Raw genomic sequence first — 13728 nt, 5'->3', positions numbered from 1 at the left:
GCAATAACGATATTTATTAACTTCACAAACAAAATCACAGTTTGCGAAAACTATTTTAAAAAACTATTGCCTAAACAACGTTTAAAGCACAGGACTTTTAAGCGTTCATTACTCTTCCCAAACCAAATAAACGTGACTAAATCAGGAAACAAACACAGCGCTTTTCAAAAATCTGCGATGGATTTTGTAAGATCCTACAACGCCCTCATGTGGTCATTCGGACAATTGCAGCAAACTGAGACAGCTTAAAACAAAACAATTCAAAAATATGAATGTAACATTATGAGTAATATTATAGCCCGTATGGGTACAGGGTTTTAGCAAAAGGAAAAGTATAGCCTAAAACAAGTCATGTGTCATTGCAGGGTGAGGTTATTTGTAAAAGTACAACGCTCATGGCAACGTTGATAAAATCACATGATGAGAAACCCAACCAGACAATTAAAGCCATCTTTCTATCATCAAATAACCTCCAGCCATAAAGAATTGGAGCAATTTAAAATAAGACATACATTTCGATGAAATATTTTTTATTGTCAGTATAATTGGTCATTTTAGTGTAATAACATATTGAAGTAATAAAGCTATTTGCAAACTTTAAATCTGCATTTTAAGGACTCATATGTATGTGTGTTTTTTGCATACATATGTATTCACAGTATAATGAAAAAAGGTAAGAAATTGGAAAATAAATAACTTTAAGAACAGGTCTAACACAACAAAATAATTCCTTAGATGCAACATCACGTGATTCAGTTCAAAGATTAAAGGTAGTTTTGTGATTTGTGGAATGTTTTCTTTAAAACATTGTGTGAGGTGAAATATGTCCCACAAAAAATTGAGTCAAACTCAATCCACATCCCATCCAATATAAAAGCTTCACATTGTAACTCAGGCTGTAAAAATTGCAAGCTAAGCAGCTTCTCAACAGCAGTGTTAAAAGAGTAATTGACCAAACAAAATGAAAATTAAGTCATTGTTTTCCTTCTTTTATACAATTCTTAGCCCTTTCGACTTTATTCTGTGGAACAAAAACAATTGTTCATAATAATCAAGCACGTAGCCAATACAAATGACAAAAACAAAGTGCCCCATAACTTCCAATAACCAATTATAATTTTTGAATAAAAAAGTAGTTTCTTAAACTATTGGAGATGTGATCCCATATTACTGATACATACATATTTAAAATACCTTTTTGTGAAACAGAAAACATGACAGAACATAAAGCGTGACAGAACATTCACTGTTAGGTGAATGCAGCCGGTCAAGAAGTATCAAACGCAGATGTAATTCAAAAAGAAGAAAGAATGATTCAAAATTCACATTTAGAAATCTGCCAGCATTGCCCTAATGCAAGTTAAACTCGGTGTTTACAACACATTAATACAAAATACTGCACTTTTTTATTTTCAGAAATTTTACTAGTAAAATTATTCTCACAAAATCTAATTGAAATGACAACCAACATTATCCTCACCCTGCCCGTTCTAAACCTTAACCCAAATATAAAAACCTCTCTGGATCCCCAACTTTGTAGTGCTTAACACAGGTGCGTTTTGTATCGAGACTCTTAGAGAGTTAGAGAAGTATAATCAAGTGCCATGAAGAGTAACAGAATGCGTGTACTCAGTTTTTGCTGCGTCTCTTTGCCTTTGGTCTGGGCATGGACTGTATCACTTTGGTTTTCCTCCTCAACACCCTCATGTCAATCACCGGTGGCTCCTCCTCTTCTTCAGAGTTGTGTTCGGGAGCCTCGTCTTCCTCTGTGCTGCCCTTCTCCTCTTCTGCACTAGTGAGCTTCTCCTCCTCTTCCTCCTCCAGCTCTTCTTCTACCTCCTCTATGACCACAGCTTTGCTGAGTCTGCTGGATGTGCGTTTTGGAGTTGGAGGTACAGGCTTGCTCCTGCCTCCTCTGAGAACTCGAACATCAGGAGAATCTGAAGTTTCTTCTGAGCTTTTTTCTTCTTCCTTCTCATCTTCTGTAGTGGTGGCGGTAGTGTTCTCCTCTTCGTTCTGTTCATCTTTGTCGTTCATCTTTTCTTTTGTGGTGTCCTCAGACTGGCTTTCCACAAGTAGTTCGCAGTTGGCCATCTCGTTTTGGCTCACAGTTGGCTCCTCCGTCTCCAGGATGGCGTTCTCTTCCTGCTCTGCTTCAATTGGAGGAGCAGAAGCCTCTTCCACTGAATTGTCTAGTTGAGAGGATAATGGATCCTCTGTCTCGCTGTCTTGCACAGAACACACACATTCACCTTCCTCCATGTCCTCCTCAAAAACCTTCTGGGGCTGAACTACATCCTTGGCTACTACTTTTTTCTGCGCTTCTTCAACCGCAGGAGCTACCTTGTCTTCTGGTTCCTCTTCAACTGCAGAAGGTAAATCTCGTTCCTGTTCTTCTTCTAGTGCGTGAGGTACTTCCTCTGGTTCCTCTTCAACTGCAGAAGATACATCTTGTTCCGGTTCTTCTTCAAGTGCGTGAGGTACTTCCTCTGGTTCCTCTTCAACTGCAGAAGATACATCTTGTTCCGGTTCTTCTTCAAGTGCGTGAGGTACTTCCTCTGGTTCCTCTTCAACTGCAGAAGGTACATCTTTTTGCTGTTCTTCATCCTCTTCTGGTTTCTCCTCAACTGCAGAAGAAGCTTCCTCTTCTTCTTGTTCCTCCTCATCTGCTTTCTGTTTTCCCTCAAAAACAAGCTCCACCTCTGCAGTTGGCTCCTCAGATTGTTCTGGATTATTGCTAACAGCCTCCTGCAAAAGCCAAATAAAAGATATATTTCATCGAAAAATAAATAAATTCTGTTATCGGTATTCTTCTTTTTTCTGTGAAACACAAAAGAAGATATTTTGAAACATGCTCTAGTGGTATTTGCAAGGTTATTTTAGTTTACAAAAATGTATTCTTTCACAACATTCCTGTTCATTGAAAACACATAAAATAATTGGAAAAACTTCAATAAGATGAAACAAGTTTAAAACACTAAAATTATAATGATAAACACAAAAATAAAAATGAAATAATATTATAAAGCAACATAAAAAATAAATTATAGAATGACAAAAGCATGTACTGAAATTGCTAAAACGTACAAATTAACATAAAAACCTAAATATAAAAATAAAAGCTCATTAAAATATCTTCCTTAGTGCTCCGCATAAAAACAAAAGTCAACATGGGGGTGAACTAGGCTAGACCGTACACTAATTTTATTGAAAGGTGCTGCATCACAAATTAATGAGATCTCTCATTGAGAGCATGGATGAAACGAGCAAACATGCAACTGCAAAAATGCATTTTATATTGTAACAAATTTGTAACAAAACAGCAAACCTTTTCAACAGGAGCCTCCTGTGATTCCCTCTTTCCCTGTTGCTCCATCATTTCTTCCTCAGCAGTTCCATTTTGGTTGACAGGTTCGGCCTCTAGAGAGAACACCGGACTGCTCTGGAGATCCTCCGCAGTGTCTGTTGAACCCTCCTCCTTCTCTGCCAGGCTGTCACTCAGTTCTCCATTTACCTTTGACACATTTACAAGGAAAAAGCTATAAATATTTGCATTTGTTAGTGCATGTGTATTTGCATGTGTCAACAAAACAAAAAAATTGCTAATGGGCCCTTTTGTTTCACAGTTTCGCAACGGTCTAATGAACAAAAATTAGGGTCTAGTAGGGATCAAACAGCACCCCATCTCTAACCGGATTTTCAGGTTCTGCCATAATCTGATCAGCTTGAACAGAGCTTGTTTCTTCCTCTCGTTCTCCTTCAGTTTCTCCATCTGCAGCGTCTTTAGCTTCAGGTACAATAGAATCAGGTTCCACAGAATCAGGTTGCACCTCAGATTCGTCTTTGGCTAATCTGATGCCAAAATACAGGTTTGAGAAGTACATTTTTATATTGACGCACAAAAGTGAAAATTAACTTGTTTGATTGCTGTACACATATAAGCAGTTTTAAAGACCTGTTGATTTTATCAGGTGGGTTCTCGCCGGTGGTCTCGTCTGGTTCCTCCCGCACTCGTTTCTTCTGTTTGCAACCGCTGCTACGGGTGCGTGTGGATACGGGCAAGTCGACTATTTCTACAGGGAGAAAGACCGAAAATAGACCCGAATGTCCAATTTTACAATTTCTAAACATATGCTTTTAGAACACAAAATTCAAACCTTCTGCTACTTTGAGATGTTTGTTGACTGCGACCACATCTTCCTGAGAAAAAAAGAAAACGATCCATTTTAACTAGCCAAGTTCAACAAGTTGTACACATGCAACAATGAAGATGGTACACATTTGACAAAGATACTAAAACCCTTTCCAAGTTGCATTCCTTCAAAACACCATTATCTTTAAATGTACCGTGATGTCTAGGCAGCTCTCCTCATTCATCTCCATCTCATTCACGACAAGTTCTCCACTTTTGTTGTCGTCTGCCACCCATGAGCTGTGGTTGGCTTTATGGAGACACAAACAATAAATCGTACAGTGTTTTACTTCCCAGCAGAGAAGGTTTTGCATTAACCCAAGAGCGTCATTGTTTGTTTGCAGAAGTGCAAATGCTTACGTCTTAGTGCAAGAGAGGCAAGTCTGTTCGCCACTTTGGCTTTCTGGTAGGGCCCTCCGACTCCTTCCACCTCCCACAGTAGATCCACGTCGGCCGGGTATGTGCTCAGATAACGACTACATACTGAGGACAGAAGCGTTACATATATGATGCACATATAGTGATCCTGAACATTATTTGGATAGATGAATGTCTCTGTATTAAAGTGATAGTTCACCTAAAAGTAAAAATTCAGTCATCATTTAAAAGAATACAATAAAAACCCTTATGTGGGTAGCAAAATATCAAATTAAAAATTGTTTAGGCGTTTATCAGATAAATTGAAAAAAAAACAATCGTCAGATTATTCGATTATCAAAAGAATAGTTGGTTGCACGTAATTTATTGTGTATGTCTGAGCATAAACTTTATGTACTGTAACTACTTTTTACTTTTTTTATTTGTTTTCAGATGTGTTATTTATCTAAACTAATCTCGCATACCCCTCAGAAAATGTGCAGTTGTGCCCCTGAATATTTGTTTAGAACAGAATATACCTTTATAATGAATAAAAATAAGCCAGATCCAATTCTCAATGTGCAAAATAATCGTGTTTAGGTAAAATGTCTGAAATGCAGGGGAACATATATTAAAAACACAAGCCACAAATAGTAAAAGTAATGGACATTTTCCTTAAACATCATGTAACAATGCTGTGCCATACAATCCCAGACCAGATCTCAACTCAAAACTATTTTAAAACTACTTGGTAATAATGATTTATTTTTTACAACTGGGAATACAGCACGTTCATCACCAATGAACTACCAATAAAGGTACTTTATTTACCGTGTGTACAATAGGAAAGGAGGAAAGCAATACCATTTAAACAGTCAAAAAGTCCCTTTCGCCGTTTTTTCCTGCACACTCTTTTTCCGTCCTCCGCAAGCTTGCTTTCAGTGCAGAGAATGACAAGTTATTTGTGTAATTACTTTTTTTTTCATAATGCCATGCAAAGTTCAGTCTACGAAACGAACTACGTGCATTTACAAACAGAGTGTTAATTCATATTTCTAGGCCTATTCCCAAACATTCCGTAAGTGACAAATGTTTGAAAAACGGTGTACACATTCATTTGCGGATGCCTGCGAAACGTGCTGCTTCTCTTTACCAGACTCACAGCACAGAAGACACAGAGAGGCGCGATCGAGCGTGGGGTTATAGCCAGACCTCGCACTCATGTGGGCCGGGGGTTTCGGAACCCAACCCAAAAAACGTCCCACTTCTTTACATCTTACTTCTTTAAATAATATTTGTAGCGGCACAGTGAGTGCCTGTCTGCTACACCACTGCCCATATAACCAAAATGGCATGATCCCCATTGCATAACACCTCTGCAAATATTCGACTGCGAGATCCTTAGTCAAATCAGGCTCCTCCTATCAAAGCATCAAATCTTCGACTATTCTGGGTCACCACTAGAGATTTGGAACAACTCGAAGGTGAGAAAATGATGACAGAATTTTTATTTTGGTTTGAACTATCCCTTTAAATGGTTACTACTTTGATTTAAAGGTCCACTTAATAAAATATAGCGATATCTAGTGGCATTAAAATGTTCGACTTTGACAATCTACTGAGAAAAACACCTCTCACATGAACTCAAAATTCCCCACAATCGAACCCTTTAAAGGTAAAACGTGGAGTTGTTAGCGCAATCTAGGGGTGAGATAGCGAAATGCAACCAACGGCTCACTCCACCTCTCTCACTCCCTTTCGAAACACTACAGTGGCAGACACAGAACGAAGATGTCGTTGCGTTTTCGCTGCTATGCCAAAGGAGATAAGGTATTAACGAAACGTGCTCTGTAGAGCAGTTTGTCCATTTAGGGCTACCGTAGAAACTACATGGCGAATAGCAAGGGGCTCATTCTAAGGTAAAAAACACATAACGCCTCATTATGTAAGATCTTAATACACCTCTGAAAACATAGTAATGTATATTATATTGCATTTCTGTCACAGATCCTCCAAAATATTACACACAGCACATCTAATGCTATGAGAACAAGAAACTTTGTTCTTAGCAATTACCAATAGGCAAGAAAAGCATTAAACAGAATGTTCCACATGTTGCATAACATCTGTCAACAGGAAAAGCTAAATGCCCCTGGACACAGAGCACATACTCTTTACTGTCATATAGAACATGCTCAGCAAATGAGGAAATACTCTAAAACTATCCCTTTAAATGGGGCTGAAGGAAGACAGAGCCAAAACACTGCAGGGGAAACGGCAGTTCCTACGTAACATGCTACAGCACATCACAGCAACCAAGAAATTAGAAATAATTTTTCACTTTAATGCATGAGGTGAAGCAGGTTTCTCACTTCTTTGCATGGGCTGTGTCAGGGGGTATTTCAAGCCAAGTTCATCATCTTTAAAAGAGTCCACAAAATCTTCCAGCATCTGCAATCCATGACCGTTACCACGATGATCCTTCCGCACAAATATTGAATCCATGACAGGAAGTAGGTAGCACTGGCTCACAAAGCTATTGCACAAACTACCTGCAGATGAAGACAAACACAGCAGAAATGAACATTCTGCGTAACTGTATCATAATCTGAGATATCTGTCCATTTCCCTTAAAGGATGACATACCTTTAGATTTGACCGAGTGGAAGCCCACCGCCTCTCCATTCTTCCAGAGGATTTTGGCATAGTCGTCTTCTGCATGGCACAGGAACGGCACCTCGTTTAAAGCCATCTCCCCTGTCCGGTAAATGATGCGGTTCAGGACATATAACACAATCCTCTCACCCACAGATCTCACCTGCCCAAACAACAGCACATGTATAAAATGGTCCACAAAAGAAAATCGATGTTGTCAAATCTGTATTGGCGATGTTAGGTTCGCTTGCCGGCTGTCTTGGCAATGTTTTGTCATTTGTGTGTAGCTCAAAACACACTTATAAACTGTATTATAGTGGTCTTCATTCATTTCTAGGAGTGCCCCAATGTGCATTGCAATCCAGCATTATAGAAAAATAACATTCCTGTAGAGAAAATCCAGTCCGTTCCACAGGATATTACAACACATGCAGCCTGCAGCAGAATAAACCAGATCTGCCTTTGCAGTTTTCACAAAGATCAAAAAACAGCATTGCGTGTTCTTAAGCATGAAAAGAAGAGGAAAAACAGACATGTTTGCTATGCTATGAAAATGTCATGACCTTGTTCTGGTGCATTATGAAAGCAGTATGTGTTCAAATCAGGGAGCTCGAGACAAAGACGCTGCTGATAAAACACAAAACTTCTGCTCTTTCTTTAGCCAAAGCTCCTCATAAAACTCTTTCACAACAATATTGCATTTACAAAATTGTAATTTTGTCAGTGTGCTTGCACAGACTATAAGAAAATGTCAAAACTCTACTTTTTTTAAGAATTTGACCAGCTCAACCGGAAGAGCAATCTGATCAATCCATGCACTGTGAATCACTTCAGATAAACCATCTGCCAAATGCAAAAATATGTAAACCTCTGATATATAAAAAATGCTTAAATCACCTTTATAAGGCCTTCTCTTGCGGGATCCGAAGTTCTGAGAACATCTTCCACCGTGTACCACTGATCAGCCAAAAAGAACGCCACAGCTATGAAAGAGTGAACAAAAATAAACGGGCCAGTAAATCAATCAGAACAGTGAAATAAAATGATATTTGAGCTGTAGTTTTAGACAGAGGAAAGAGAAAGAGTTACCTGTGAACTGTTCCTCGGGAGCAAACAGTGCCAGGACCTTGTGTTTGAGGTTTGCTCCATAGAGAGGAACAAAGCCAACATTGGCAGGGCTGATCTGGATCTACAAGACCCAGAACAAAAAAGATTTTTATAGAGTTACAGACTTACATCACCAGTTAATGTGCACCCTTTGCAAACTTGTTTCTTTTTACAACACGTAGGGAATTCAACAGGCTTGTTGTGTGTGTGTGTGTGTGTGTGTGTGTGTGTGTGTGTGTGTGTGTGTGTCAGTGATCTCTACTAATATGAATTACTTTGTATTGTTTGAGTGACAAAGTTGTCTTGCTGCAATATAGTCAGTCTTATCTATTGTCTTTACCTGTCTTGCGCTGGGCAGGGTAAGGTATTGTGTGTGATCTGGGTTGCTGTAGAGCAGTTTGTTCATGTAGCTCTGGGCTGAACTTTCCAAGTCCTCATGTCTCCCGGACACCAACACATCTACAGGGAACTCCATCCCTACAGGGGTCAGAGGTTACAAAAATGTCACATGTCATTATCAGTATTTACAGAATGCTGTTTTACAAAATAAATACAGTTGTGAGGGTTACTGTCGATTAGCAACATTTCGGTCACACATGACCTTCCATAGTGCCCGATTACAAAGTCAACCCATATCAGTGCCCTCAAGGTTAGAAAAATTAACATTGTAACATTGGACAAAAGAAGGAAACAGCACAATGTGGTAACACTTCACAGAGGTATAATTCCAGATAATTAAGCTTTGTTTGGTTTAAATGAAAAACGACGTTTAGTCTGTGTATAGCAAAAGTCAACAGGTTATGAGCTGTTTACGTGGGTCTGTATGTGTTCATGGCTTTATGTTTCTACAAAGTGGAATATTGAAGTCAAGGTTTTGTTTAATTAAAACACCTCTCACGTGAACTCCAAATTCCCTTTACACATGCAAATTCTACCCTTTAAAGGTGCAGTGTGGAGACATTGGCGACATCTAGCGGTGAGGTTGTGAATTGCCAGCTCACTCCACCCCTTCACTTTTGACGCACTACGTTGGTTGACACAGGACTAAAAACAGAACTAAGAACTCCGTCACGTTTTCGCTGCTTTGCCAAACTAGCTAATATATTTACAAAACTCGCTCTGTAGAGCAGTTTGTCCATTTAGGGCTACTGTAGAAACAACATGGTGAATTCCATGCAAGGGGACCCATGGTGTATGTATGTAGACAGAAATAGATCATAAGGTTATAAAAACATAATAACTATGTAAGGTCTTTAAACACCTCTGAAGACTCTACAGTTGTTTATATTATATTGCATTTCTGACTTTTAAAGAATGAATTAAAGAAATAGAACAATATACAGATACATTTTATTAAAACAAAACAACCGTGACGTATATATTCACATTCACTGTTCAACAGTGCGAACACTATTCTGCTGTCGGAGACATCGGGCTGCTGTCCAACTTTAGCTGGCCTCAATGAATCCACTACAGTCAACCCCTATCAGTGTCATGCTCACAATCAGACCGAACAGTAGCGTGCACATACACATACACGCTGCACACTGTTAATAAAAACAATTTGGTCTGTTCAGTCTTAAAAGGCACACAAGTCAGATAAAAACACAAATTATATGATTTAAAGAAACAAAAAAGTAAAAAACTATCATGAAACTTAGACTTACACAATTATTTTATATATTGTTAGTTTTTCCATAAAAACAGAATTCACAGTCACACAGAAGAGTCTTGGTCCTCAAAAATCCAACCATCCCCCCCATCACATTTGGCATTCCTTCAGTGGAATGCAGGTATCCAGAAGGGCCCCCAGCCGTGCCTGATGGGGTAGTGGTTTTCCAAACATTGCCGTGATTGTTCGTTCACTCCGACCGGGTATGACACGTCAACTTCTGGGATAACCATGATGTGATTTTGATGCTATACTATGTGTTTTCCTAACAGTAAGGGAGTAGTGTAGGTTTATAACAAGGTCCAACAATATGAAATGCCTTTACTTCTTTGATTTAAAGGTCCACTGAATAAAATATAGCGATATCAACTGGCATTAAAATGTTTGACGTTGACAATCTACTGAGAAAAACACCTCTCATATGAACTCAAAATTCCACACAATTTACCCCTTTAAAGGTACAATGTGAGTTGTTAGCGCAATCTAGGAGTGAGGTAGCGCAATTCAATTATGTCTTTGCGTTTTCGCTGCTATGCCAAAGGAGATTTACGAAACGTGCTCTGTAGAGCAGTTTGTCCATTTAGGGCTACTGTAGAAACAACATGGCGAATAGCAAGGGGCTATCTAAGGTAAAAAACACGTAACGCCTCATTATGTAAGATCTTAATACACCTCTGAAAACATAGTTATGTATATTATACATAACTATGCGTTTATGTCCAAAATATTACACACAGCACATCTAATGCTACGAGAACAAGAAACTTTGTTCTTAGCAATTAGCAATAGGCAAGAAAAGCATTACACAGAATGTTGCATAACATCTGTCAACAGGAAAAGCTAAATGGCCCTGGACACAGAGCACATACTCTTTACTGTCATGTCATATAGAACGTATAGAACATGCTCAGCAAATGAGGAAATACTATCAGGCAAACACAGAGAGGTCTTTGTCCGTTAGACACAAATGCATGAACACATGCATACGCAGGACATTTTTAAATCTAAGAATGAACACATGGAGCCCAGCATTCCAAAACACCAGTGTTCTCCTCATGTTCAAAATAAATGCAACCCCATTTAATGTGAAACCAGCCCTCCAAGATTAACTACTATCCTGGTTCTCCAGGCAGTCATGGTTCACGGGGGTCATTTGAATCTATTCCTGTCACCGGTGTAAAACCACACAAGCAAAGTAGATAAGAAAGCCAATTATCCTCATGCATCTGGAGGCAATGTTCTTAGTGCACGTGAATGTGAAGTCAGGTTGACCGGAGTCTCAGATAAATTGTATATGCAAAACAAATAAAAAAGATTCATTCAAAGATTCTGTTAAAATGATTCTGCTATACAACTCAGATCTATAGTACGTAACCAATTCCTATGCTCTATTTACTATTCCCTTAAAGAGATCAAAATATAAAATCCTCTCATGATTTATTCACCCTCGTGTTGTTCAAAACCTGTTTATGACTCTTTCTTCTGTGGAACACAAAATATATTTTGAGAAATGTCTCAGTGGTTTTGTGTCTGTACAATAGAAGTCAATGTTATTTGGTGTTACCAATGTTATTCAAAACCCTTTTGTGCTCTACAGAAGAAAGTCATACAGGTTTGGACCACATACACAACTCTCCTTATATAACAGCGAGTCAATTCAATGCCGTGCTAGATGTCCACTAGAATTATCAGTCAAGCAAAAAATGACCATCCTGAAACATGACAGTTGAACTTCTGTTAAGGATGATCTACACTAAACAAAGGCAATCAATGTAACATATATTTCACAAGTACTTGCATGCAATTTGACTTATATAGCCAAATTTCTCTTAAGGTTGTTTTCACAAGGGGTATAGGATGCATTAGATCATATCTAAATTCTCAGATCTGCATTAAAACAGTATTAGCTTCCAAATCTTTAATTTCATTTAAATTACAAAATAAAATGTAAGGTGAAATTTAGCAATTCAAAGGAGAGTATAAGTTGTCGCTCTTAGGGCTACTATATGGCAGGCAATGCAGAGACACTCATTCACTAAACAATTTAAAGGGCCGTGTTTAAAGAATTATGTTCTGGAAAGGAGGTGGGTTTTTATTTTAGTGCTGGATTGAACTGGTTTGGACAACGATACACAACCTGAATGCAATCATAATGTTATTTGAGAATTCAACTTTATTAAAATATTTAGCTCATCTTTTTTATTTGAACTAACCCGTATTTCAATGAATTGTGAAAAATTGCACATGGGTCACAAATCTTTATGTACAGAGAATCTAAACATACCTGACTACCACCAGCTAAGTTTCTCCTTCGATAAACTATGCTGTGGCTGGTATTCCCAAGTTTGACTTGACAACAAAAGCTATGAATTTCCATCTCAACATGCCATTTCATATAAAGTTCAAAGTCTGAATTTGACAACTCTAAAGTCTCAAACTTTTATGGGACTCCAGTCCTCTCCCTCTCTTTGTTCTCATTCACATTTTGTTCATGGGAACAACATGTTCTCCTTGTATGGGGGAGGTATTCTGATCACCGTAGGCTCTAAACTCACAAACTACACTGACTGTGTTACTTTTAATGAAAAGTTATTAAACCCAGAGGTTTCTAAGTAGAAAAGGAGCAATGTCAAAAACAATACGCGTTGTTTCTTAAGGTTAAAGAGTGCAGGGAGTTTCAGACCGAGGGGGTGTGTCAGAAAACGTGAACATTCCCCTGCTATCACTATAATAAACTGCACTATTATATAATAATCTTGTAAAAATAGAGGGCAAACGTTTTCATTTACATGGGGGGTTTGAACATATTGGTCTGCTATTCCAAACCGATTCTACCCTCGAGGAACTATGTGCACAGAAGTACAATGTATCATGCTTTATCCGTATGCAAGTACACAGTATTGAAAGACACCTACTAATGGATCAAATTCAAAGTATAACCAGTGTAAATAAGTAACGTTCACGTCCATGAGCACCGGGTCTCTTACAGAAACGTAAGGTCCAGAAATAAGAAAGTTTCGTGAAGCTGCATTACTGAGTGCGCACGCTCACTCACCCAATCTTTGTGCACATTTTAACTGCTTCTAGATTTAACAAATTGTCTCCATAATGCAATATTTCTGCACATGCCACCGCTCCTAACAGCAGACGAACGCGGTAACATCTTTATCGTTATTTAATATCTGATATCGAAACAGATATAAATGCGCTGGGCCGTGCCAGTCCGATTCGCTTTCACAACACTTACAAGCGAGAATAAACCATCGCGCATGCGTGTCATTGGAAGTAAACAGCGGACTTACCTTCTCCCTGCTTTCGAAATGATTTTGTGTGCTTTGTATTTTCTTTTGCGTGGTTTGTTTAAGCAAAATCCCCCGTAAGAGCGGAACCCTTGCTTGTTGTTAATAGCGTCAGGTCGGGGTCTCGGGGACGCGCTCAACGCTACGCACGCACCGCGGAGCTGCCGGATCTACGGAATGTGAGAGGTCTCAAACGTGTCCACGTGAAGTATTTAAAATAATTATTCTCCTGTGACATTGTTGTCCTGTGTTTAAGTTATATGTTTACAAGTTAAATCCCTGCTGAAATATAAGAATACAATTATTTTTTTAGAGACCATCACAGAAATTGTATTATTTAATACGTCGAATGAGAATTGGATTGTTTAAATAGTACCTATAAAATGTCTCTAACTGGGGATGTTATCAGGGTGGATGAACCCAATAAAACACCATTAAAACCTTAC

The 13728-nt window shown here is 38.6% G+C and overlaps 1 protein-coding gene across 2 annotated transcripts; it reads right to left on the bottom strand.

Annotated features, from left to right (window-relative positions):
* fam169ab (family with sequence similarity 169 member Ab) lies at window positions 1–13469 on the bottom strand. 2 transcript variants are annotated; one of them, XM_079486227.1, is made up of 13 exons: window positions 13286–13469; window positions 8652–8788; window positions 8294–8393; window positions 8102–8187; window positions 7196–7367; window positions 6922–7101; window positions 4553–4675; window positions 4348–4442; window positions 4158–4200; window positions 3956–4073; window positions 3693–3852; window positions 3329–3514; window positions 1–2748 (listed from the first exon to the last, which is right to left on the bottom strand). In XM_079486227.1, exons 2-13 carry the CDS (start codon window positions 8784–8786, stop codon window positions 1630–1632), a joined length of 2517 nt encoding a protein of 838 aa, XP_079342353.1. In that variant the 5' UTR covers window positions 8787–8788; window positions 13286–13469; the 3' UTR covers window positions 1–1629. The 2 variants fall into 2 exon arrangements, with proteins under 2 accessions (XP_079342353.1, XP_079342354.1); XM_079486228.1 differs by lacking the exon at window positions 13286–13469 and adding an exon at window positions 12268–12409.
* Between the last annotated feature and the right edge of the window lie 259 nt (window positions 13470–13728).

Source organism: Barbatula barbatula (genome assembly GCF_947034865.1).
Source record: "Barbatula barbatula genome assembly, chromosome: 22".
In the NCBI taxonomy this organism is placed as follows: domain Eukaryota; kingdom Metazoa; phylum Chordata; class Actinopteri; order Cypriniformes; family Nemacheilidae; genus Barbatula; species Barbatula barbatula.
The sequence above is the reverse complement of the archived record's forward strand: the minus strand, read 5'-3'. Positions and strand labels throughout refer to the sequence as shown.

Coding starts and splice junctions, on each gene's coding strand:
- fam169ab (XM_079486227.1), bottom strand. CDS start 8,786: ATGGAGTTCCCTGTAGATGTGTTGGTGTCCGGGAGACATGAGGACTTG. Junction 8,394..8,651: donor CCCTGCCCAGCGCAAGACAG/GTAAAGACAATA, acceptor TGGGTCTTGTAG/ATCCAGATCAGCCCTGCCAA. Junction 4,676..6,921: donor GACACAGCCCATGCAAAGAA/GTGAGAAACCTG, acceptor TTCTGTCCTCAG/TATGTAGTCGTTATCTGAGC.